This window comes from Manacus candei, unplaced genomic scaffold (genome assembly GCF_025592945.1).
Source record: "Manacus candei isolate 608988 ecotype Guabito, Panama unplaced genomic scaffold, ASM2559294v1 h1tg000046l, whole genome shotgun sequence".
NCBI lineage: Eukaryota > Metazoa > Chordata > Aves > Passeriformes > Pipridae > Manacus > Manacus candei.
In genome coordinates this window covers 9608434-9630826 of record NW_026138094.1, presented here as the reverse complement: position 1 = coordinate 9630826, position 22393 = coordinate 9608434, and the positions used below count along the sequence as shown (strand labels likewise).

Genomic DNA, 22393 nt, shown 5'->3' with positions numbered 1-22393 from the left:
AAGGGACAAACTTAGAGTAACAGATGTGAAGTGTTGGTAGAGGGAAAAGAGGAAATACGGGAGGAAAAAAGGAAATGGGAAAAGGAAAGAGGGAAGAGACCAGGGAGGCAGTAGTCACTGTAGCATCTTTTTTTTGTAGATGAGTTTCTCAGATAACAGCAGCTCTCACAGCAGTGAACTGTTCGCACACAGCAGGAAAGCAAATAAGCCTGGGAAAGAGTCTTTGACCCAAAGGCACTTGTATCCTTCCAGAGTTCATTTCTCACATCTAGCCTTTGCATCAAAACAAATAAATTAATCAGTGATTTGTGAGCTTGATTTGGGGGACAAAAAGAAAAAAAGGAAACTGGTTTTGGTCCAAAATCCATAATTACTCTGGTGCTTTGTGCTACTGAGAGAAAGGGAGAGAGAGTCACTGAGGAGAGACAGATACCATTGACTAGATAAAAAGATGGTGTGGAGAGATAGAGCAAGTGCTTCAGATAGATGATGAGCATTAGATGGAGTAGATATATAGTTGAAATTAAAGAGATGGATGCTACGAGTACACATGGGAAGATACCTTGTACAGACACACTGTGAATAGATGTTGCAGGAAGAGGGATATTGTTAGACAGACAGGCACTGTCTGAAAAAAATGGGTAAGGCAACAAGTAATGCTGCAGCTAAGAACATAAAGATTGATTCCGTTGATAAATAAAGTCTATAAATAAATGCTACAGAAAGATATTTCAGTAGCCTGCCATCTATGAATATTTGACACATACATCTAAGAAACTTCATAGCACCTCATCCAAAATAAACATAACCAAGCAGCTACGAGATATGTGTGCGATTATACTGTTTAAACATTTACGACATGTTAGCAGCTGCAGCAAAAACAATTTATCACCCGGTTCAAAGCTCATTTCATCCTGATAGACACATCACTGATGGCCTGGCACCAGCGTGGCAGAAAAGGCCAGACTAGCAGGTAGATAATTAAGTGCTGAAGCAACACTGGATAAGGAAATGGGAAAATATAATGTTTGGATTTCAGAATTGGAATTAGGCCACAATCAGGATACGAGCTTCCCATTTTGTATCCAGGCTTACCAAGAGATGACACATTTCAAAATGATTTCCACCACTGCATTGTACTGGCCCAAGCCTGACCTTATGTGCCTGCCTGTCCCATGTAGCTGTTACTGCCCCACAAGCCCCTGTAGGGAGCCCCAGGTGTCCTCAGCTGCCTTACAGACCTCGACAAGCATTCAGAAGTCCTGCTACTGAGTGTCCTGGCAGCAGTTAGGAACATACTGTTCTCCTGTAACAGACTTTGGACAAGAGTTGTCATCTACATGGACACCTATTCCTGCTGAGGCTGTCAGGCTTGCCCCTGTACCTGGCAGGTGCTGGTCAAATTGAGAGCCTTTCCATGGAGGCAAATGCTGTTGTGGTTCCTGTGGTCAGCAGTCCTGAGGACTGCCGGCGTTCAGGTTGTCTGAGTGAATGTACTCTTATACCTTATATTTTTCCACCCTCGCTCTGTCTGTCCTGTCTTACCCTCAGGCCTCTCCTGAGCTTTACAGAGACTTCATTGCCTTGCTGTGGTCTAGACTGAGCTTTTCAATATTCCCACTGAAATTCTGTACTGACTGATGTTTTGTTCACCTCCATAATTAATTTTCTAATCTGTGCTTTGGTAGGATCTCTCCTTTTGTTGGTTGCTCAACCCCATGCCAGGGATGCTCATTTTGAGGCTATCAGTCTCTGCTTATCACGTGCTACCACACTGCCCTTGGAGAAGACAAGTTTTTTCTCGGGGATGGGAGGCAACCTGCAAGCCACTGCTGATGCTGCTTGTCCAGCACAGTCCTCCTGTGCTCTGGACCCTCCTAGGGTCTATGACACACCCCAAAGCCATTCTGGCATATGCCCAGTTGGTTTGCTCAGTTCATTTCTCCCATGACTTGAACATGCAGGTCCACAACAATAGCAAGATGAGCACAACCCTCTGTTCTGCTACAGCACCTCCTCCCCCCTACACTTATTGCTTTAAAACAGCCCTAGCCATAGACTGATTTCAATTCTTGCTATCACAGGTATTATACTAGGTACATGTTTTATGAATCATTTAGTCTAAGCATGCTTGTAAAGTCTCACAGAAAGAACTCCAGAAACTCTCTTTTTTTTTAGGGCCCAAATATTGGTTCATGGGAAGAGGCAATTATATGTGTATTTAATGGTTTCGAACACCAAATTAAATCTGAAATTAGCTTTGAACTGTATCATCCATTTCCAGTAATGATGCTTAATGTTATTGTGAGAAAATCAAGTGCTTTACATGATAGGTGTCAATTGAGTATTGTTCAGGAGGTTGTCTAAGGGCTCTTGGGTATGACATGCTGGGAAGGTGATTAAAACCCTGCCAGGGTAAGTGAGAATAGTATTTTTGGTTTTCTCCTCTCCCTTTCATTTCAGTCTTTCCTAGCAGCCAGTTTCTATCTCTAAGGATATATCTTGTAATAATAATTGCTTGTTATCAGTGGATATTTTCCAGTACAGCAAAGATATCTGAATCCAAAGTCTCCAACAGAGGATACTGAAAGGTCTGAGTTTAAGGGGTGTTAAGTTAATCCATCTCAAAGGAGATCTTCTGTAAAAAGTGAATTACTAGGCATTTCCTGGCTATAGGCAGTAGCCTCGAACAAGGATATGCCAAGTTTCTTAGGGGACAGACTTTGAAAGCAGCAACGAAGTGGACAGCTCAGGAAATTTTCTTTTTTCTAGATTGTCTCCTCATGGACTTCTCTTGCATGGGGAATGCCTAGAACAGCATGAGGAAGTGGAAGGAAGCATCTCTTTAAAGCTAGAGCTATTGGTTTGTGGCGCTTGGTTGGTCTCCTACATCTCAGATCTTTGGACATATAATTTATACATTTTGCTTATTGAATTCACTCTTATCAGCCAAGGTTAATACAACCCTAATTGTGTGAGTGTATTTAATTCTGAGCTTTTTTGCTCCTAAACTCACAGGAGACAGTTGCAGTAAATATGTGCGTGTCAGAGAAAGACAACCTGCAAGCTTTGTGCTGGTTTTCCCTGAGACCTCTTTCTAGGAGCATGGCTGAAAAAGTCTGCCTAAGGGATACTCTGAATCAGTGTATACAGCCTCTCTGGCCTTGCTCTGCCACTTCCCAAGCCCTGTGCTTTCCCAGAACTATACAGGCAGGCACAACCCTTCCAGGAGTGCCATAGTGCCCATCTGTGGAGTAAATGTGTAAGGCTGACAGGCTCTCACTGCAGTTGCATTTATCACTGAATAATGATTCCCATCCTTGGAAGTATTCAAGGCCGGATTGGATGGGGCTTTGAGCAACCTGATCTAGTGGAAGTTGTCCCTGACCATGACAGGAGGGTTAGAGTGGGATTATCTTTAATGTCCCTTCCAACCAAAATCATTTTATGATTCCATGAAATGATTGTCCTTGCACACCGATTCTTATTCAGTAGCAAACCAAGAAATACTCTGAGTATTAAGAATTAGGGACCTAGGCCTTGCACCTTGGCCCAGTTTTGACACAGGGCATATTTCTCTTATCTTTCATTCCTTAAAATTTTTGCACCGTTTGCTCACTGGTTTTGCTTTCTGTACTAAAAATTACAAGATTTAGAGTAGTGTCATTCCATGTCTCAGAAATAGCTGCAAAATTACTGGTGAATGATGCTGCTTGGGAGTTCAGCTGTTCAGCTGGGACATGCCAGTACAATTCCATGCACATCAGCAGCCCTGTTCCTGATAAATCATCAGACTGCTTCCCTTTTCAGAAAGCAGTATGAGGTTTTTCAGGCTGCAAAGCTTGTATGTAAAGTAAATACATTGTTATTTAAAAGTGATTCATATTGTTGGGAGGCCCAGCAAGGTGAGCTGATTGGTGGGTAAGCAATGGAGTGTAATAGCCCTTGGAAAACTGCTGTGTAATAACAGCTTTGATTCCTTGCAGGATGAAACTGTATAATGTTGCCATCTTTCCTGTACCTTTCATGGGCACAGTACTTGATATACACTAAGTGTATTGCTTTGTCATCTCAACTGATAGCTGGTCTGATCCTCCTGGGCTTTGCTAGTCTGCTTGTAGAGAAGTGTGAAGTTTTTGAACAAAGTTTTAGGCTTAAGGTAACACCTAAATTATAGATTTCTGAAGTCGCCTTGGCAGTGTTTTTTGATAGGCTGCTTTTTGAGCTGAGCTGATAACCCATCTTGACTCAGAAATGCTTTTTTTTCCCCTCTCCTTGATACTGAATTGCCTGTATCATGCTCCATTAAATCTGACACAGTATATCTGCAGGTTGGCTGTGCAGAAAAGGAGAAAGTCCAGCCTGGCAAACTCAGAGTAAAGTCAGCAGCAGTCTGTCTTGGCTGCAGCTGCTCCTCCATTCTATCATCTCCATCATTCCCAGAGGCTGTGTCCCTCAGCAGCATACAGGGGTTTTTTAAAGCGTTGCGTGTTACTGGCACTGGAATTGTTATTGTGGGGGTACCTACCTACAGCTGGTGCAACAGAAAGGTCTGTAGAGAAAATGATGCCATCATGATTCGGTGGAGAAGGAACAAGAAAAGAGATTCTATCACAGTACACATCAATCAAGAACACTGTTATGTATTCATGAACATAACCTTCCCAAATGCATCCCCTCTGTGAAATGTGTTTGTACATTCTAGCACTCGGATTTGTACACTGGCAAATATAATTTTTGTGGGCTCTTTCCATGCCTCGGGGGACAATTTATGAGCCAAAACAACTCGCTATCTGGTCTTTTCATGATGTTTCAGTTCCCGGAAGACAGAATCCACCATGAGAAGAGCAGATGTCACTTAATTTTGGTGCAGTAAGCAGCTTCCTGAAGCAGAGACAGAATGAGGAGCTAAGAAAAGACTAATACAAAGGCAAATGCCCGGAAATACAAGATTTCATGACTAATGAGGTTTTCAGGTCCAGTCGAATGAGCATGCACAAGTCCTCACCCTTTGTTTCTTGGAGCTGGTTTTGCCAGCCAGGATAGATGGACAGTTTAAAATCAGAGGCCAAAATGGATACAGAAAATCTGGCAGATTGTGGCGGTTTCTTTCCTGTCTGAATAATCTCTCCTTCACTTTTGTGACTTCAGTTGTTTACAGTACTACAAGAATTAGAACATTTCTTGTTGAAATATGATCTGGCCACTAATCCTTAGTATTACTGAGCACCTCTCTATCCTCCTGATGTCAGCAGGAGTCCTACATCCTCGTCATTCCTCAGCTAAACTCTTCATTCCTGTCTGGCAGAACCATGAAAAGTGACTTCTGTCCCTAATGAATCTGGAAACTTGCTATTTTCTTTCTTGGTTTGCTGAGAGGTGTTTTTGGACCAAACCCACCAGTGTTATTAAGCACCTATTTTCTCACTGCTTTCAGTGGAGAGAAAGGCATTTACATAGAAGAGGCAATTAAACAGCTCTGCACACTCATTCAGACTAGAGAAGTGATGGAAGGCTTCAGACACACCTGGGCTCTGCCACCCAGCCAGGTAGAGGGATGGAACCTTCTGTGTCCCTGTTATTGGGCAATTTGGGCAAAGAGAGAGAAGCAGTTTGCTCACAGCGACTGTAAGCCCGCAGAATACAGAACCTGTATCTTTCAAACCCAGGTGCTTAAACCTCATAATTCAATTTTCCCTTGATGTACAGCCTGACATATCTTTTCAGTCACTTCCTCTGCACACGAGAACTGACCTTTTATCATTTTTAGTTGTAAATCAGAGGGTGACGTTAAATGCTCGGGGTGGTTCTCTATAAAGTGATTGTTTCACTGCTCTACACTGCTATAATTTGCCCCATCCATCCAAATACATGTCTTCCTTTAATGAAATGAATACTTTTGTCAGTTTATGTTGCTTCAGCTTTCACTCAGAATATGCTTGCTTCTGTGTGGCATGTTAGTATTCTCTTAAGAATTTATATAAGCATATATAAATATACAAGCATATTCACATACAGAAAAAGAAAGAAAGTGTAATTGCAACTTTCAGGTAAAACACATAGAATATTTTGGCAGGCATTTGAACATTGATTTTTATAAAATATTCAGAAAATACTCATGTTAACAACGATTTTAAAAATTGCTCTCTGGAGGGAGTTGATAGATGCTACAAGCTACAAATGGATTCATTTGAAAACTGTATCTCCCTGTTATACAGGGAAACCTTATTAAATACCTACAACAGGAACACAGAAAAAAAATTTGGAGATCTATTGTACAACAAACAGCAATGGTAACTTTTCAGTATGCTTTACTCTGTTCTTTTTGCAAGGCAATGCTGTCTCCTTAGATCAGAGCAAATGGTTGTTGTTTTTCCTCTTTCCTCTGTTTACTGGGAGTCATATGTTCCTGGCTGGAAGGTCCTTCTGGCACAAAGAATCCCTTTAAAACCCTATTTGAGCTCTGAAATAGGATGAAGGTGATGCTTCATGTTTTTGTCAGCTCTCCATGCTTGTTGTTTTTCTTGTTCATCCTTGCAGTTCCTGACAGATAAATTTTAGGAGGCAGAGAGAACATAATGAAATATTTGCTATTCTTCATGAAACATCTGGCAGGGCTTTGGCAAGGGAATTAGCAAGAGTTGCCACTTTTATATGCAGTAGCTGACATTTTTTGTTGTCCTTAACGGAGTCCAAAGCATATGCAAATCAGCTGTGTAATGAGTGAGGTTAAGCAAGGTTTTGGCTTTGGTTCCATATGGTGTTAAAAACATAATTGATCAGAATGTTTTGAAATATATTGAACACAAGTGTTCAGATTTGTTTTATCTGAATCTCATTATGTCAGAGAAGAGATTTAGGATGAGGGCAGAAGCTGAAGTTTAAAGCTGGATCTATTATTGGTTATTTATGATCACACATACTTCATCAGATGTTTCTGCTATAAACCGCACTTCAAGTTGCTTTAAAGGCAAAATAAATTTATCTGACCTTGCCTTTGTTGCCTTTCATTCTTATGGGTACCTCCACAGAGTCTGTCTTTCTCTGCATCACTCTGTCTATCTGTCTGTCTCTCTTTTTCTTTCCTATCTATAATATCGACTAAACAAGCCTGGAACCTCTTAGTCTTCAGTGCTTTGCTATAATGTTGTCCTTAACTGTTTTCAGTGTACTCCAGAAACTGTTTTCTGTGACCCTTAAGCTGAGATTTGCCTTAGGCCTTTCCTTAAAAGCAGAAGTGAGTGGTAAAACAGCTGTTGAACCCCCTTGTGGTGCCACAGCCTTTCCCCTCTCTGGGTGCTCCAGAACAAGAATCATTCTCTTTACCAGAGCTGAATATTTTTAGTCCCAGTTGTTGTTTACCCATTTGAAGCATGTGATTGGGAAAGAGAAAGATCTATGCACAGGGGTTTCTAAAATGCTTTAAGAGGTACAAGAATGAGTCAGGTTCATGTGGAATAGGAACATGTCCTGATTTCCTTACTGAAAATCCAAGATCTTTTGCCACAGAGTCTTGCTTTAAGCTCTTGGGTAGCTGAAGATAACAGGATATTTTAGATAACCATTTCTGCCTGCCTCTTGACCATCCTAATATATCTCAAGTCCTACCCAGATGGTCTAATTTACCCTGCAAGTGACCTCCTGCTTTATCAACACTCACCTGAAGACTGGAGTAAAACAACTGGCTTGCTCTGGTCACAGCCAGCTCTTTCCCTGAGGTTACTTCCACTTGAATGCAATACCATCAAGGTTCAGTGATCACCTATTGTTATCTCTCAGGTAGCTGTAGGATTATCTCCTGAGACCTCCTGTGTCTTGTAATGAAAACTGTGCTCTGGATACAGAGCAAACCATATAACTGTGTGTATGTCAGTGTGTGGGTGTCTGAGTGTGAGTGTATACATGTATCTATTATTTATGTGCCTTTAAGGAAAGAGATATAAGTGATGGTGATCTACTTTAGGTGCTTGTTTTGACACATTTATGTGTTTATATACACATACATATACACATCTGTCACAGATTCACTGAAACATCAGAGTGGATAACAGCTAAATAAAGATTTCCATGAAGAAAAGCTAGTAGCAACCAAGAGGTTTCTTTTTCCTCCAAGGGATACAGTGATTGGAATTTAGTCATTTACAGCATTTATCAGTTCAGTCAAGTAATTAAGTATATATCTGTCATCTGCCATGCAAACAAATATTTGCATGCATAATTATCTGATCTAAAAAATACATAAACCATATATGTAACTACAGACTAGACTTGTCTTGGCCATCTTAAAACATTTTACTTTCAAAATCCAAAATCCTTTAAGTTGCTCAGGGAGAACTAAGGGATATATACATATGAAACTTGGACATTTGAGATTAATAATATAAAACAGATAGATTGAGTCAGTGGAATTATAAGAAAGAGCACCAAAGGAAACAAGAACCCAGGAGAACCTGCCTGTCTTTACCTTCTTTATCCTCAGCACTACAACTTTTTAGCATCTAAGTCAAAATCTTTCCACATTTCTTTACCCCACATGTGCCAATATCTCAACTACTGGAAGTGCCTAAAAGCAATTACAAAGATTCCAATAATCTTCCTGTATTACTTGGCCTGGACTGCTAAATATCATCAGTAACATGGTTATCGTTTTGAGAAGAAATTGCTTGAGGTATAGACATTGTGAGAAAAACTCCCAAATGCTTTCAGAATCATATTTTCAGCAACTCTTTCATTATTCAGTATCTTAATGAGTTCTGGTAGTCTCAGTAAATACCTTACCATACAAGAGGACTTGACTGCTCATATTTCCACAGGAAGCTTAAGCTGTAGAAGGCCAAAATGTTACACTTTTTCAAAGCATTTGCTCTGATTCTTAAACTCTGACTAAATCCAATCCACTGATAGTGCTGCCCGGTGGATGGATATTATTCTGTTTATTTTACATCGCTCATCTTTTATTTCCTGTGTTTATACTTCATTTTTAATGAATATAACAGGATCACAATGGACCTGATTTCAAACCATCTACTGCTGGTTGCTTCATTGAAGCTGGCCATAAATTTCTGTTCAACATGAAACTGAAGCATCAAACCAAAGGTAGAAAAATATACCAATGAGGTGTCTCACAGGTACTCATTAGATAAGAACCTCTAATTGATTTCAACAGCAAACACAGGTTAGGCTGCCTGCCTGCTGATCCAGAGCTGATGCTGTGTGATATTGTTCCCTTAAGTGAACACCAACTTGTAGTGTAATATGGATCTAAAACCCAAGATTCGGCCTATGCTTTCCCAAGATGCTCTAAACCAGGCTTAGTTTCCCAACAGTGCCTGAATATATCACACAAATATATCACATATACTTCTTTTAAAGGTCTTCAATTTACTTAAAATTTGTGTCCCAGGGCTTGAGCTCTAGTGTCCCATATATCAGTCCAAATCTCAAGAAGACAGTGCTGTACAGATACAAGCAGTCAGGTCCCAAGTTTTCTACAGGGATCTCTCATATTGCTGAGGCAGTAACACCAAAGCTGGTGCTGGATGCCAGTTTTTGGTGAATGAGCTATTCCCTCAACTTGTACAGAGTGGCTGAACTCGTTTGGTGTGACCAAATTGAACAGATTGTGTGGTATGTCTGTGGGGATAAAGTCAGAGTTTTCTATGCTTATGCCCATGCTTAGGTTCACGTGTAACTAACTTCTCACCATAGTAGGTGGAAATTTTACTCAGTACTCTGGTTTAGCTTGTCAGTGGTGAAGAGGAACAGCTGCTCTGGTCATGTTGTCCTTGTAAGGAGCAAATTTACAGGATCATTAATGTTTTGTCCAGGCCAGGTAAGAGTGTCATCACAAAATGAAGCGAATATGCCAGTTCACAAATCTTTTCTAAAGTACCCATAGGATGGTGCTTTCCTGTGCTGAAATGTAAATGTATTTAAAGAAAAAAAAGAGGCAAAACCCAAGAGACCTTCAACCTACCCTGTTGAAGGGTAAGAGAAGAAGTGTTTGGGGTCTGCAGCAACTGCCATTGCTTCATTTCATGGCTGACTTGTGTCTGTTCAAGTCAGTAGTTTTTATTAATGCTTACAAGCCTACAGCTATCAGACTGCTAAAGATGCAATGTTTTCCCTGCGCTGATATATAGATTGGTTCTCCATTAGGAAGAAATTAATGATTGTTCATAAGACTGAATCCACAGCCTCTGGCTTCTCAACAGCTTTTCCAGCCTGCAAGTCTAAAGATCATCTCATGTGCATTTTGTTGGTAAGCGTTAGAAACACACCTGGATTTGAACTGTCTGGAATCCAGGAATGTCAGGTAATGTCAAGTACCCTTCAAATGGGAGAAAAATGTCTTCTTGTCCTCTACGCAGACTTTCACAGACAGATCAAAGCTGTCCCAATGGCGTGGTGCAATTCAATTAAGTGAAGTTCTTCAAGGCTTTCCCATTTCCCAACCACACGTAATGAGGAGTGTGTACCCAACACCTGCCCTGCTCTTACAGCAGCATAAGCCATCTTCTCACCACTAAGGAGACTGAAACAGTCATTCTTGAAAAGACTAACATTTTATGCCAGATGCAAGTAAAATGCTGTCCAGGGCTAAATTGTTGCAAGCCTGAATGAACATTAGGGGACAGTATTGGCCAGGAGTCAGCCTATTTCTTCCTCTTCATACTCTCCTTTTATTTACAAGTTGTCTTCCCTTCTCTCTAAATAAAACCCCATTTACTCCTTACTTATCTAACTAGTGCACCACACACCCGTTTCTAATCTGGCCAAATCAATTATAAATATTGCAGTCTACAATTAGCCTGGGAACTCCTGGAAAACTAATTAGTTAGAGCCTTAGCAATGAATTATACCTTTCTCTTGGCTATTTGCATCAGGAAATAAAAAAGGAAAAAAACCAACCTACACTCAAAACAAGACCAAATATCTCTCAGCCACAGCAAACAGGATTCAAGGCCGTGTTTAATTATGTTCATATTGTTGGTGAAAGGATGGGCCATGGTGAGCTGAAAGCCAGGGCACCTGGCATTGCCTTGGGCTTAGCACGTATTTTCTCAGGAGATGTTGAAAGATGCAAAAGTCCTTGGCAAAGAGTCTTTGGGAAGAGGAATCCCATGGGAATCTACAGAGTTCATATCATTAGTGTTTACTGTGTAGAAACAAAGAAGGTGAATGGAATAGTTCTTTCAGCTGGAGTCATCTTGCATCAGTACATGACTGATCCCCTCCCTTGGCCAGGTCAGGGACTAAATAGAGCTTTGTCTGGCATTTCTCAGGCAGGAGGGGTGCCAGGCTGCTGTCTGGGGAGCTGCTGAATTGCAGAGATGAAATTAGAAAGTCATTACAAGGTGTGCAGCACACCTTGTAGCAACAGAATCCAGACACAAAGGGCAAACTAAAGTCCTTCCTTGTTGGCATCTTGTTGCTGCAGTGTGTTTCTTATAGTTGTAATTACCTGAAAGCATCATAGTTGTTTCATCTGTGTCCTAAAATACTACTTTATGAAGCAATTAAAGGCAGAATTGTACTCTGGGATTACTGCAAATGCGTCTGCTTAAGGTTCATTTTAGATTCATTACAAGCCTTCAGAAGCAGTGCTCCTGCTTTTAATAAAACATATGGTTTCCTCAAAAGCAAAACTGTGCAAGATCACACACCCTTTTCGATTTGGTGACGTAGGTGGAATTTTAATGTCAAAAAAACCCAGAAGGGCCAGGCAATCCCAATTCACTGCAGAGATGGCAGTGTATCTTTAAAAACTGCAGGACACTTTACTTGCCAGCACATATACATAACTGTTCATACAATAGGTAAAACTTCTTTGGAAAAGAATGAGCAATTCCCCTTCTGCACAAGTGATAACTATGGTCAGGGAACTTTCCAGGGTCTCCAGTTCCTGCTTGGGGAAAAAGGGGACCCTTCTTTCAGGTGAATGCTGTAACTACTGAGAACTTGACCTGTTCAGATCAGACATGAATCTTTTTTCTGTTTTTTATTCTTGCACAAAAATGTCTGATCCCTTGAAAAATTTCAATAAAGCCATTTTCTGCCTTATTTAGTCTATGAACTGTATTAAAGATCTGCTTGGCTCATTATACACAGCCACATCCCTGATTTGGGCAGCTTCCAAGGGATTGGGACATACCATGATGGAGAGAAGATTTAAGGCAAGGAGAAAGTAGGGTTACAGACAGGGTGATTATGCAGCTACTGGGGTGTTATTTTTCACTGTAGAGAGAAGCTGAGGACATATTTGCTTGTTTGTTGATACATTCTTCAGAGAGAATAATTGGTGCATCCATGACCAGCAGTGGTCCCCAGACTCAGCTTTTTCCTCCTTTTTGTGTAAAGCATTTAACCATCCCCCCTGCCCCCCTTCTAGTTTTGCTCTGGAAAGGCTGCAACAAATTTCAAAAGAGAGAGAGGAGCAATATGAAAAAAAAAGAAAATGCTCCACTTCCTTCTTTAATGGACTGCAACTGTGAGGCCTGTCAAGCGAAGGACAAGCAGAAACCCTGAACAATAGTCACAGACTCCCTAAGAAGGACAGTTGTCAGCATCCATTCTTTCCAGCAGAAAAAAATAAAACATGCTCTATTTTGAGGCAGCCAGCAGAACACAGAGAGTGAGTGACCTGCCACGAGAGCAAAATGCAACCGAAAAATCTGGAGAAATTACTTAGGAAAGTTCTAGTTCTCTCCATGCCCTGGAAGTGTATGTACAAGTGAAGGAGAATTATGTATGGAAGAGAGATCACCACTCATCCTCATGTACAGCATGTAGCCATAGTTTATCAACCACAACTACAGCCTGTCTTTTCTGAAGTGTGGCTCAGCAGGATGGCTGACTTGCAAGGTTTCTGTCCAGCTGTGACCTAACAGGTGGGCTGACTCAGAATGAGAGGTCGGCAGTAGGCACCTAAAAGAAGTGGTTTCCATTCATGCCACAAAGTTCCAGTTATGCTGACATGTAAGGAAGGACTGGACTCCCTTCTCCTTCTCCTCCTGTTAAGTCAGGAAAAAAAAACAGAATTATTTTAAAAGGTACCAAAACTTGCTAGCTTTCCAAAACCAAGCTAACAAAAAAACACACCCATGTAGGAAAGGAGAACTAATTAAGATTAAGTCATATCTGAATAAATATGCAAATTAAAAATCAAAACAAAAAAATTCTATTTATCACATCATGAAGTTGCAAATTGCTGTTGTGGCTCCCATCGGCTGGAATAGATGAGGGCTACGAGGCCATAGGTTTTGAAGATCAACCACATGTTTTATTGTGATAGCTGGGGGACTGTTGGCTGTGGGTATATTACTTGCCTTCCCCCCACCTCTTCTGTACTGCATTCACGTTCAGTGGTATGCATAGACTATATTTGGAGTTCTCTAATGTAGTGTCATTGGTTTTCCTCTTTGTTTACCTTCTGTAAGACAACATCATTATTCTTTGGTAAATCTGTTTCATATCCCCTGGGTTGTTTTTTGTTTGTTTGTTTCTTTCTTTCTTTCTTTTTTTTTTTTTTTTTTTGAGGAGGGTGGGGGTGAGGAGGGCAGTTGAATTCTTTTGTAGCTTTTAAAAATCAGATTAAAAACGAATGAACAAACAAAAAAACACCAATACTCTGCTGGAAAAGAAAGCAATAGTCTAGATGCTGGAGAAACCACTACTATGGTCAGAACAAATTAGGAGGAAAGGCTTCTTCACTGACCTCTAAACAGGGTCTAAGCACATCCTCACTTGTGGAGAACCTCTCCCTGCAGTGTATCTCCCCACTGTTAAGTTGGCATGGCCTTGGTGTGTCCTGTGTATGCAGGCAACAAGGGAGAGTTTTGATATCCATTACAAAGGTTTTATGCATAAATACTTGCTTCCTAAAGACTGTCCCTTCATTCTTCAATGTAAAGAAATGGCAGCTTTTTACGCTTTTTGTCTTTCATTCTCGTTTGTTGTCTTCCAGATTTCTCTTCCATAGCAAAGTGTTTGTGTGGTAGAAGTAATTTTTCCCTTTTTCTCATAAATAAAGTCCTAAAATCGTTTAAGTTATTGAAAAATTTAGAAGATCCTGTTATTTGGCTTCCCAGATTTAAGTAATAATAGGGACTTCTTTTTTTTTTATTGTTGTCCCATTGATGCAAATGTCTGACCTATAGTTCCTAGGGTGCAAACTGTTCCATCTGTAAAATATTAGTGAGCTGAGTAACATCTATGTTCTGTCCCAATGGCATTAGCAGCTCCTTCAAAATGTGCAACTGCAATATTGAAAGTAGGTATGCTTTGGATCTTTTTGATTGCAAAGTTGCAAGAGCAGAACTTATAAATGAAAACTCTGGTTCCCCTGAGTTTAGTCAGCTTTGAACCTTATCATAGGTACTCAGTATCAAGGTAACTCATGCCATGCCTGCATATGAAAAATAAAAGAAGAAATCAAACCCACTGGTCAGACTCAGTTGGGACCACTGCTGTTGCTGTTTGTGCTGGGAGGATTGTCCTAGTTTGTTTGTTTTGTTTCATGTCACATCCTCATTTTTAGTATGAGTTCCTCCTGACCCAGATTTCTGAGCAGACTAAGTAGAGCCAGAAACTGTAAAAGTGCATAATTATTCTTTTATTTATTTTTAAGCTGTACAGCTCTATTAAGCTTTCAGAAAATCTTTTATACCCAGCCTTTGAAGTAAACTAACCCAGAGATCAGCAAGAGAAGAAGTGGGTTAACACTGCTTATTTCTGCTTGCAGAATAGTCTGTATACAGCTAAGATCTGGAGTCTGAGCTAGGAAAATCTTACTCCTTTTTTGGAGTGCAGGAGAGGAGCGATCAATACATCCAAAAGCAATACTTTACACCTTTGGTATGTTCTGAAACCTCAGATGCTGACACTGCTGTGAAACAGCTGAGAGCTGGAAGATTATTCCAGTTACTGACATGTAAATGAGCAGACCACACATTAAAGCTGTGTATGCTCCATCTGCTAAGCCATTTATTCTTCCCAGGTCAGGACAAATTAGAAACTCTGGCCCAGAGGTGGGATATTATTATTCCTTTCCCAGTCCCCCAAAGCAGTACATTCCCCTGCTTCAAGTCTGATTGAAAACATTGACCTGGAGGTGACAAACATACTGTCTGTCCCCCTGATTCATCCAGACTCTGACCCAGGCAGCACTGAAATCACAGGTTTCTTTCTGGTCTCAAAAAATTACCCAATGGCAAGAGGCCAAGCTGGGGTAACCTACCTTTCTGAGAACCAGACAATGTGACTGTGATATCCACTTAGAGTCTTTCCTCAGCCACCCAGGCTTGCCTCTGAATTTGGCCCTTCTTCAGCAAGTCATGCTGTCTCAGCCTTTCCATGCTTTTCCCCAAATACAACCACTCCTGGTGCTTCTGCCCTCTTTTGAGCCAGTGTACTTGAAGATCCAAGAGCCTTTGTTTTTTGTTCATGCTGCCTCTTGTTAGCAGTGCTCTGAGCTTGCACAGAACAGAAGGAAAAGATGCCAAAGCACTTCAACCACCTGGATTAATTAGGTCTTACACTAAATGTGGAACTACAGCGAGGTGGATGATGATTAAACCAGCAACCTTCTGGAAAGTGAATACCTTCTTCTCTGCTATATTTCAGCTTCTGTAACCTTGTAACTGCCTCAAGGCAAGAACGGTGTTGTCTGTATGTAAAGCACTCTGCTTCTGTATAAGCAATAGCAGTAATAGTGATAAGAAAAATAATAATTTTACTCCTGCAAGGTTGGTAAGTATCAGTCTTCATTTTACAGATGATGAAACAGACACAAAGACATACAGGAGCTTGCTTAGTGCCATCTCATCCCTTATTAACAGAGCCAAGATTGAACCTAGAAAACACATTTCCCTGTTGCTTGCTCTTACCCCTGAGAACACTCCCTCTTTTGGTGACGTCCAGTCTCTCTTGTGATTTTTCTGCAGAAGGTGCAGCAACAGCAGCTTGGAGTCTGATGATGAACCTCCTTGTGTGGAAGAGATTGATTACAATACTGACACTGTCTCTGATTGTGAAGAGGACTTCTCAGAGCTAGACCAAGAGATCCAGGAGTCCCTCTCGTGGGTGGAAGGCGAGAGAGAAGATGAGGGAGTGACTACAGGACAGACATGCAGCTCCAGGGCTCTAAGGGAGCTCTACATTTCCAGCCAGCCAGCCCCCAACAGTACAGCTCTTCCTCTGGGTTCAGCAGCGCTTGGGCTGTACAATGGGTTCAAGAGCAGCCCTGTGTGAACAAGGCTGTGACTTGCAGGGCAGCGAGTGAATGGGTCACTGCTCATGTTTACCTGTTTGCCAGCTTCAGCATCCTTCCCAGATGTGTTGCTTCAGTTCTGAATGGAAAAATGTGTGTTTGTGTAAGTTGTGTAAATACATCTTTTGGGAATGACTCCGTATGTGTACACCAGGCAGAGTGAGATGCCACTAGCCCAGATGGTACTATGTGAGTTCATCCTTTCCTAAATATAATCCCCAGTTTCCTGGATGCCTCTAGTATGAGGTTTCATCCAGACTGACCTAAGGAATGGTATGTTGAGACCAAGGAACCAGAGACAATTCTCCTTTTCCTACATTAGGCCTTTGCCTTGAGAAGGGACAGTTACTGATGCCTTTTGCCAGAGCTCTCTGTTGCCATTCATTTCTCTTGAGCTGTAGAGCATGGATCTTATTTCTGTCTGATCAGAATTTTTACAATGTGTTCAACAGGTTGGGTCAGGCTTTGTGTGTTTCTGAGCTGGTTATATCTCAACAGCAGCATAGGAAATCCAATGTGCCGTAGTAAGGAAAGCAGCAGTGACAATACATAGCAAACCTCTGGAAACCTGGGCTAAACTGACCAGTAGATTAGTCATGGTGGCAATATCCAAGAGTGAATTTAGCCCAGGCATCAATCAGAACAGTTTCTTTAATCCCCAAGTGGAGAAAAATTTGATTTCTCCTAAAATTGCCTTCAAACACATATCCCAGTTCCTGAGAATCCGTCACAGACTGAGAACCCACACATGTTCCCAGTATCCCTAAAGTATGAGATCACATCACTGCATCTCACACTTCACATTGCCTGAACTTCTCATGTATCTTAGACTCTGCTGCTGCAAATGGGGAATTGTCCCGAATCCAAATGGAACTAACTGTATGATGCAAGAGGCTCACAACTCTGTCACTGCTTTGTGAGGCTCACGAAGGATGAACGTGTGTTGTAGCATTACAGCCTGCAAGGACTCCAGTGATTGATTACCAGTGATGATTATTATTAATATTGATGCATGATTAAAAGCACCATGTCATCCTTCCATTTCTATGCTGTTTGTGGAGAGAATTCCTAGTGCAGAACAAGGTTCTCTCTCATGTGTTTCTGGACACTCTTCCTCAGACTACCTAGACGTATTTTTCAGCAGGAAATTATGCTTTAGACAAAAAGCTTCTTCCTATCCTCCTAGGTTTTAAATATCCACATATTTTAAAGTCTTCACTAGCACATAAGAGTTCCCTGTGCCTCTATTATGATGCTCAAAAGACAAGTAGCTTGGGTCCTTAGAAGCTGAGCTTCTTAGCCCAAACTAATTCATTAGGTGTGGTGTGTGTCCCTGTACAGATGTCCCATTCTGCTTGTTTTAGTGTGCAGCTTGTTGCACACAATATGGAAATTTTCATAAAAAGTTGGCTCACAGAAAGGGAGGTAAAATAGGTGTTCCCATTATAATAGTTTGTATAATACTGCTTCAAAACTTATTAATAAAAAACAATCTATGTGTATATTTAGGTTAAAAATACAGTATTTGTAGTCATGACAAAAACCTGACACTGTGCTAAGTCCTGACAGCAGCATATACTTGCCATGCTGTGGGATCTTCAGCATTTGGAGCATCCTCAGGACACAGGGCAAAGAATACTGTTGTACATATATGTGTCTGTAAATGTCCCATATATACCCATGCTACATTCTGTACCAACGCTCTGCCACAACAGCAGCTGAACAGTGCTTACTGAGGCTAACCAATGGTGCACTCTATGCAAAGGAAAAAAAATCTTCTTAAATCAGCATTTTTCCTAGTGAGACACCAATATTTTGGCTATAACTTTCTAGCTGTTTCATTCTGAATGTTCTAAGATAGGGAGAATTCAGTTTAGTGGGAAAATTCTGCCCTGGTCAATGAGCTGCACAAGAGTTGTCCTAATATAATAAAAGCAGAGATGTATCTTCCATGTGTGTTAGGAGCCAAATGTGTATGAGCAGTACCACTGTTTCAGGGCCCCCTGTGCTAGGAGCTGCAGGAGGTAGAGAGGTGGCAAAGGCCCTTAGGATGTTTTCAGGGTCTGGGATCCAAGTGCAGCAGCCGAGCTGGGAGCAAAGTGTCCCTGCACATCAACCACACCTGCTTAAGTGCTGCTGTGCAGTATGAAAAGCCTGGCCAATCTTTTGTCCATGGCAGCATCCCATGTCTGTGCCAAACAACTTGTCAGCAAGTAGTGAGGGTGCTGCAGAAGGCGCTGGCCACATGAACCCTGTGGCCCAAGGGTGCTCAGCCTCCTGCTGAAGTGGGAGAGCTGGGTGACCAACCACTTGGTAATGGCACCTGGAAACCTTCGGGAGAAGTTTTGTGGGCTGCCTCATTTCTTCCAGGAACTTCTACAGGGAGCAGATGCTCCTCTTCTTTTAACAGACCTCTAGAGGTCAGGAGAATGCCTCCATGTGCGCCGCGCACTCCACGCTATTAAAATTCTCCCTGAGTCATGGTAATTAAGCAGAACTAGGCTCTGCACAGAGGAACGGAAGTGCATTGACTTTAATAAAACAGAGTGTAAAACAACTTTAGATTAACTCCAGCCTTGTTTATTCTTGCACACTTGTAATTCTGGTTTGGTGTTGCCCCAGTGAATGAAGCCGTTGTCCTCCGCGCTGAGGCATGTCACCTCACTTCAGCCTGCTAAGTGCTGAGCAGTGAGGCCAGTGCCTTTTCCTGCTGTCGCTAGCTAATCCCAAAGAATTTGGAAACAGCCGATGGAGAAAGGGAGGGAGGAGGGGGAAGTTGCCCTGCTCCCCACCGTTTTGTCGTTCCTCAAGTGTCAGCAAGGCTGTCAGGTTGAGACTCAAGCCAAATATTTCCATAATGACCAGAAGAGGTGGTGCCTTAGAGGCACTTGCCTCGTCCCCACTGCTGCAGCAGTTTTGGGCTTCTGCCAGGCACATTAACTTTTTTTACTGATGCCTTTTGTCTCACTGACTCTCTTAGTGGCTGTGAATAGATGCACTCTCCTTCCTCCCCCCCGTGGTTTACATGACATGGGTAGAAGATGCAGTGCTGAGCCCTGCACTACACTGCAGCCTCTGTCTCAGCCCCTCACCAGCTCTCAGGCTGCCTGGCCACAATCGCCCTTTCCTGTCAGAGACGATCCAAGGATGACTTGCCAGTGTCTAGTGAAATACATGTGTGTGTAAACCTCTAGGCTAAAAAATAAATAATTAAACAATATAAAGAAAAAATAATCAAGTCAGCAAACTGAAGGAAGAACAAAATCTAATTAGTTTTATCTGCTGTTTGTTATGAGTCTGTCAGAGTGCTCTATCCCCTAGTTTTACAGCACTCTGGAAAATAACAGTGATAATAATAATAAACAACCATGCACTGAGTTGTTTTTGAAGCAGGCAGAAAGGAGATTAAGGAGGGGGGAAAGACAGCAGCCCTGCTCCTCCACTGCTTCTCTCCTCCTGCCAAACAGCAGAGATGTGGGTGATAGTGCTATCTCCTGTCTTATCTGTCCTTGGACAAGATCCACTGCCCCTTTTCCATCCCTTGGAGATGGAAAGCATGAGTCAGTGACTGCTTGGTAGCAATTTGGGACACTCACATTGTATTTCTTGCTCTGCCACAAATCTCTTATTTGCTCTTGACCAAGCTGTTTTTGCTTCCAGTCTCCATTTCGATGTGAGGTACAAACAAGGCTTTGATTCCTCATGGAAAATACAGTAGTGAAAGTAGGTGTGTGTTTTTGGAGGAAGAAGTGGATAAAATAGGGATGTAAAACTGCCCAGGTGTTTGCTCTGTACTGATGTCAGCTGATGAGAAGGGAGCTGGAATTACACCTTGCAGGATGGTGCTTTCCATTTCAATGACATGCAGCATGGTTTCTCTTTAAGCTGTACTGGATAGTTTGAAAAGCCTCTCTTTGCAGATTATTATCAGCCTATCCTGGCACGTGGCCTGGTCCTTACAGTGTGGAAGTTTTCACACCTGTTTTAGGGAGAGCAGGATTTAACCCTGTGTTTGAAAACTCTTGTATGGTTTTCCAGGCATAGGGCTGGACACAAGGCTCCAGCTGGAGATAATATGCAAAAGTTTGAAGAACTAAAAATCCTGTACATATATGCACATTGGGAAAAGATGAAGAAGAAGGATAAAGAAATAAGGTATAATTCAGAGAGGAAGGAAAGGACTCAGTGTAGGGAGAGGAATGAAGAGAGCAGGAGGGAATAGGAGTAGGGGGCATTTGGGGGAGACACAGGCAGAGAAATGGGAGAATTGTTCCTATTTGTGCATCCTCTTCCGTCCCCAGATAATGTGTCAGTATTAGTGCTACCAAGAAACAACCCTCTTTACTGTAGAATAAATCTGCCACTGTATTCCCCACTCCATAAACGGCAGCCAAGTCCGTATCCTCAGCGCTGCATTGTGTGCTCAGCGCTGGGTTTTGTGAGTGCTTTTCATGACAGTTAAGCCTGTATCATTTCTGGCCTTAGGTTTCCTCTCCAGGGACTCACATCCTCAGACAAGTCCTGGAAGATCCATGGTGTATTATTGTTGATGAAGCAGTTTGTGGCTACTTTCTTCATGTTTTCTTTTCTTTGCTTCTTCTATTTCACTTTTAAAAAGTGGAAGGGAGGGAAATGAAAGAGGTGAACAGGAGGGAGTGAGACAGAAAGGAGAAGCCAGAAAGAAGTGCCCTGCTATCAATCTAGCAAGATCTCCAGAAAGATTGCAAGGCAGCTATTTTAGCGTCAGAGGCTTTTTTAGCCTAGTTAATTAGGCTGCTTGTAGCTCATGCATGGACCAGCGAGAGGGGAAGACAAATCTACAACTGAAAAAATCATCCATTGGATGCTCTGGCAATAACTCTAGTCCCAGTAAAGTGCCACAGCATTTGGCTAACTGAGCTCTGGGCACTGAGGGCTGGCTCCTCACCAGCTGATCTAATTGCAATCACAACCCTGTTTCTTGCCCCCTTGCTCCTAAACGCCTGACTGACGGCTTTTCCTGAATGGTTTCCAGTGCATGCTTTGGCAGCTCCTGCCTTTGCCTCAGCATTTCCATAAAAAGTCATTTAGCTTTTCTGTTTGTTTCCCTGTCTATGAAGTGGAGTTATTAATATTTATTTTTGGTGAAAGGGGTCAAAATGAGGTTTAAATCTCCAGTGTTTACAACACAATTTGATATCCTTAGGAAAGGCAAACAGAAGGGATTAAATGCTGCTTCCATCATATATCTGCCATCACTGAAATGAAAATACTGCCCATCACTGTGATCATTGTTAACTCCTTTCCAGCGGCCATTGTGTTTCCTTTGGTCTCCGTGGAAGGTGGCACAGGTGGGTCAGACAAATCCTCGAGGTGAAAGCATGGACAGTGTCGACAAAAAGAATTTGGATTTTTTGACAGCGCAGCAGTCTTCCAAGAACCAGGCAGAGTGCTGGTTAGTGAGTTGGGAAAATGGGAAATTTAATAGAGGTGAAAATGAGGCACTTGGGAGAAGAATGTAGCAATCTGGTAAACATCTGAAATGTCTCTGCCCAAGGGCTAGGAGTGTAAGGGCTAAACAGGATGAATATAAAGCCTTAGTACATATACCAAGCTATGAGTTAATCAGCTTCCCAGACACATGGAAAAGAGAAAGTAGGAACAGCAGAAGAAGGATTAATTGGCTGTGAAACATCAGGGAATTGGTAAATTGAGTCAAGGAAAGAGGAATACAGGCCAGCAAGCACTGACTTAGAGATTAGAGCAGAGGTGCAATGACTAGATCTCCTAAGGCAGGGAGAAGAATATAACAAAAGGGAAACATTGAAAGTGTGTGAGGACCTCATTAATGCCTTGAAATGAGAAATTAATTGTTTCTTAAAAATTGAAGCAGCAGCAGATTAGGAATGAGAACATAATGATACCAAGGACGTGTGGATGAAATCAAAAAGGTCCTGACACAGAACAAACAAGAGATGGCTTAGGAACACACAAGGGAAAAAAAAAGAAATCCTACAAATATGCTAGAAGGAATCAAAGCATTCATGATGTACCACAGCAGGAGAGCACAGGCAGAGTGTTGGAGTCCTTACTGCCTTTTTAACTCCCCTTATCACTAAAACAGTCACTGCTAGATATGCATAA

General features: G+C 41.8%; 1 protein-coding gene across 1 annotated transcript in view; it reads left to right on the top strand.

The window, feature by feature from the left end:
• The window catches only part of AGBL1 (AGBL carboxypeptidase 1), a 269940-nt gene extending 251156 nt beyond the window's left edge, over positions 1-18784 (top strand). The window contains exon 23 of the mRNA XM_051796685.1: positions 15945-18784. Coding sequence (XP_051652645.1) covers positions 15945-16251 — 307 coding nt within the window. The 3' untranslated portion in view covers positions 16252-18784. The remainder of the gene's footprint in view (positions 1-15944) is intronic.
• Positions 18785-22393: the final 3609 nt, after the last annotated feature.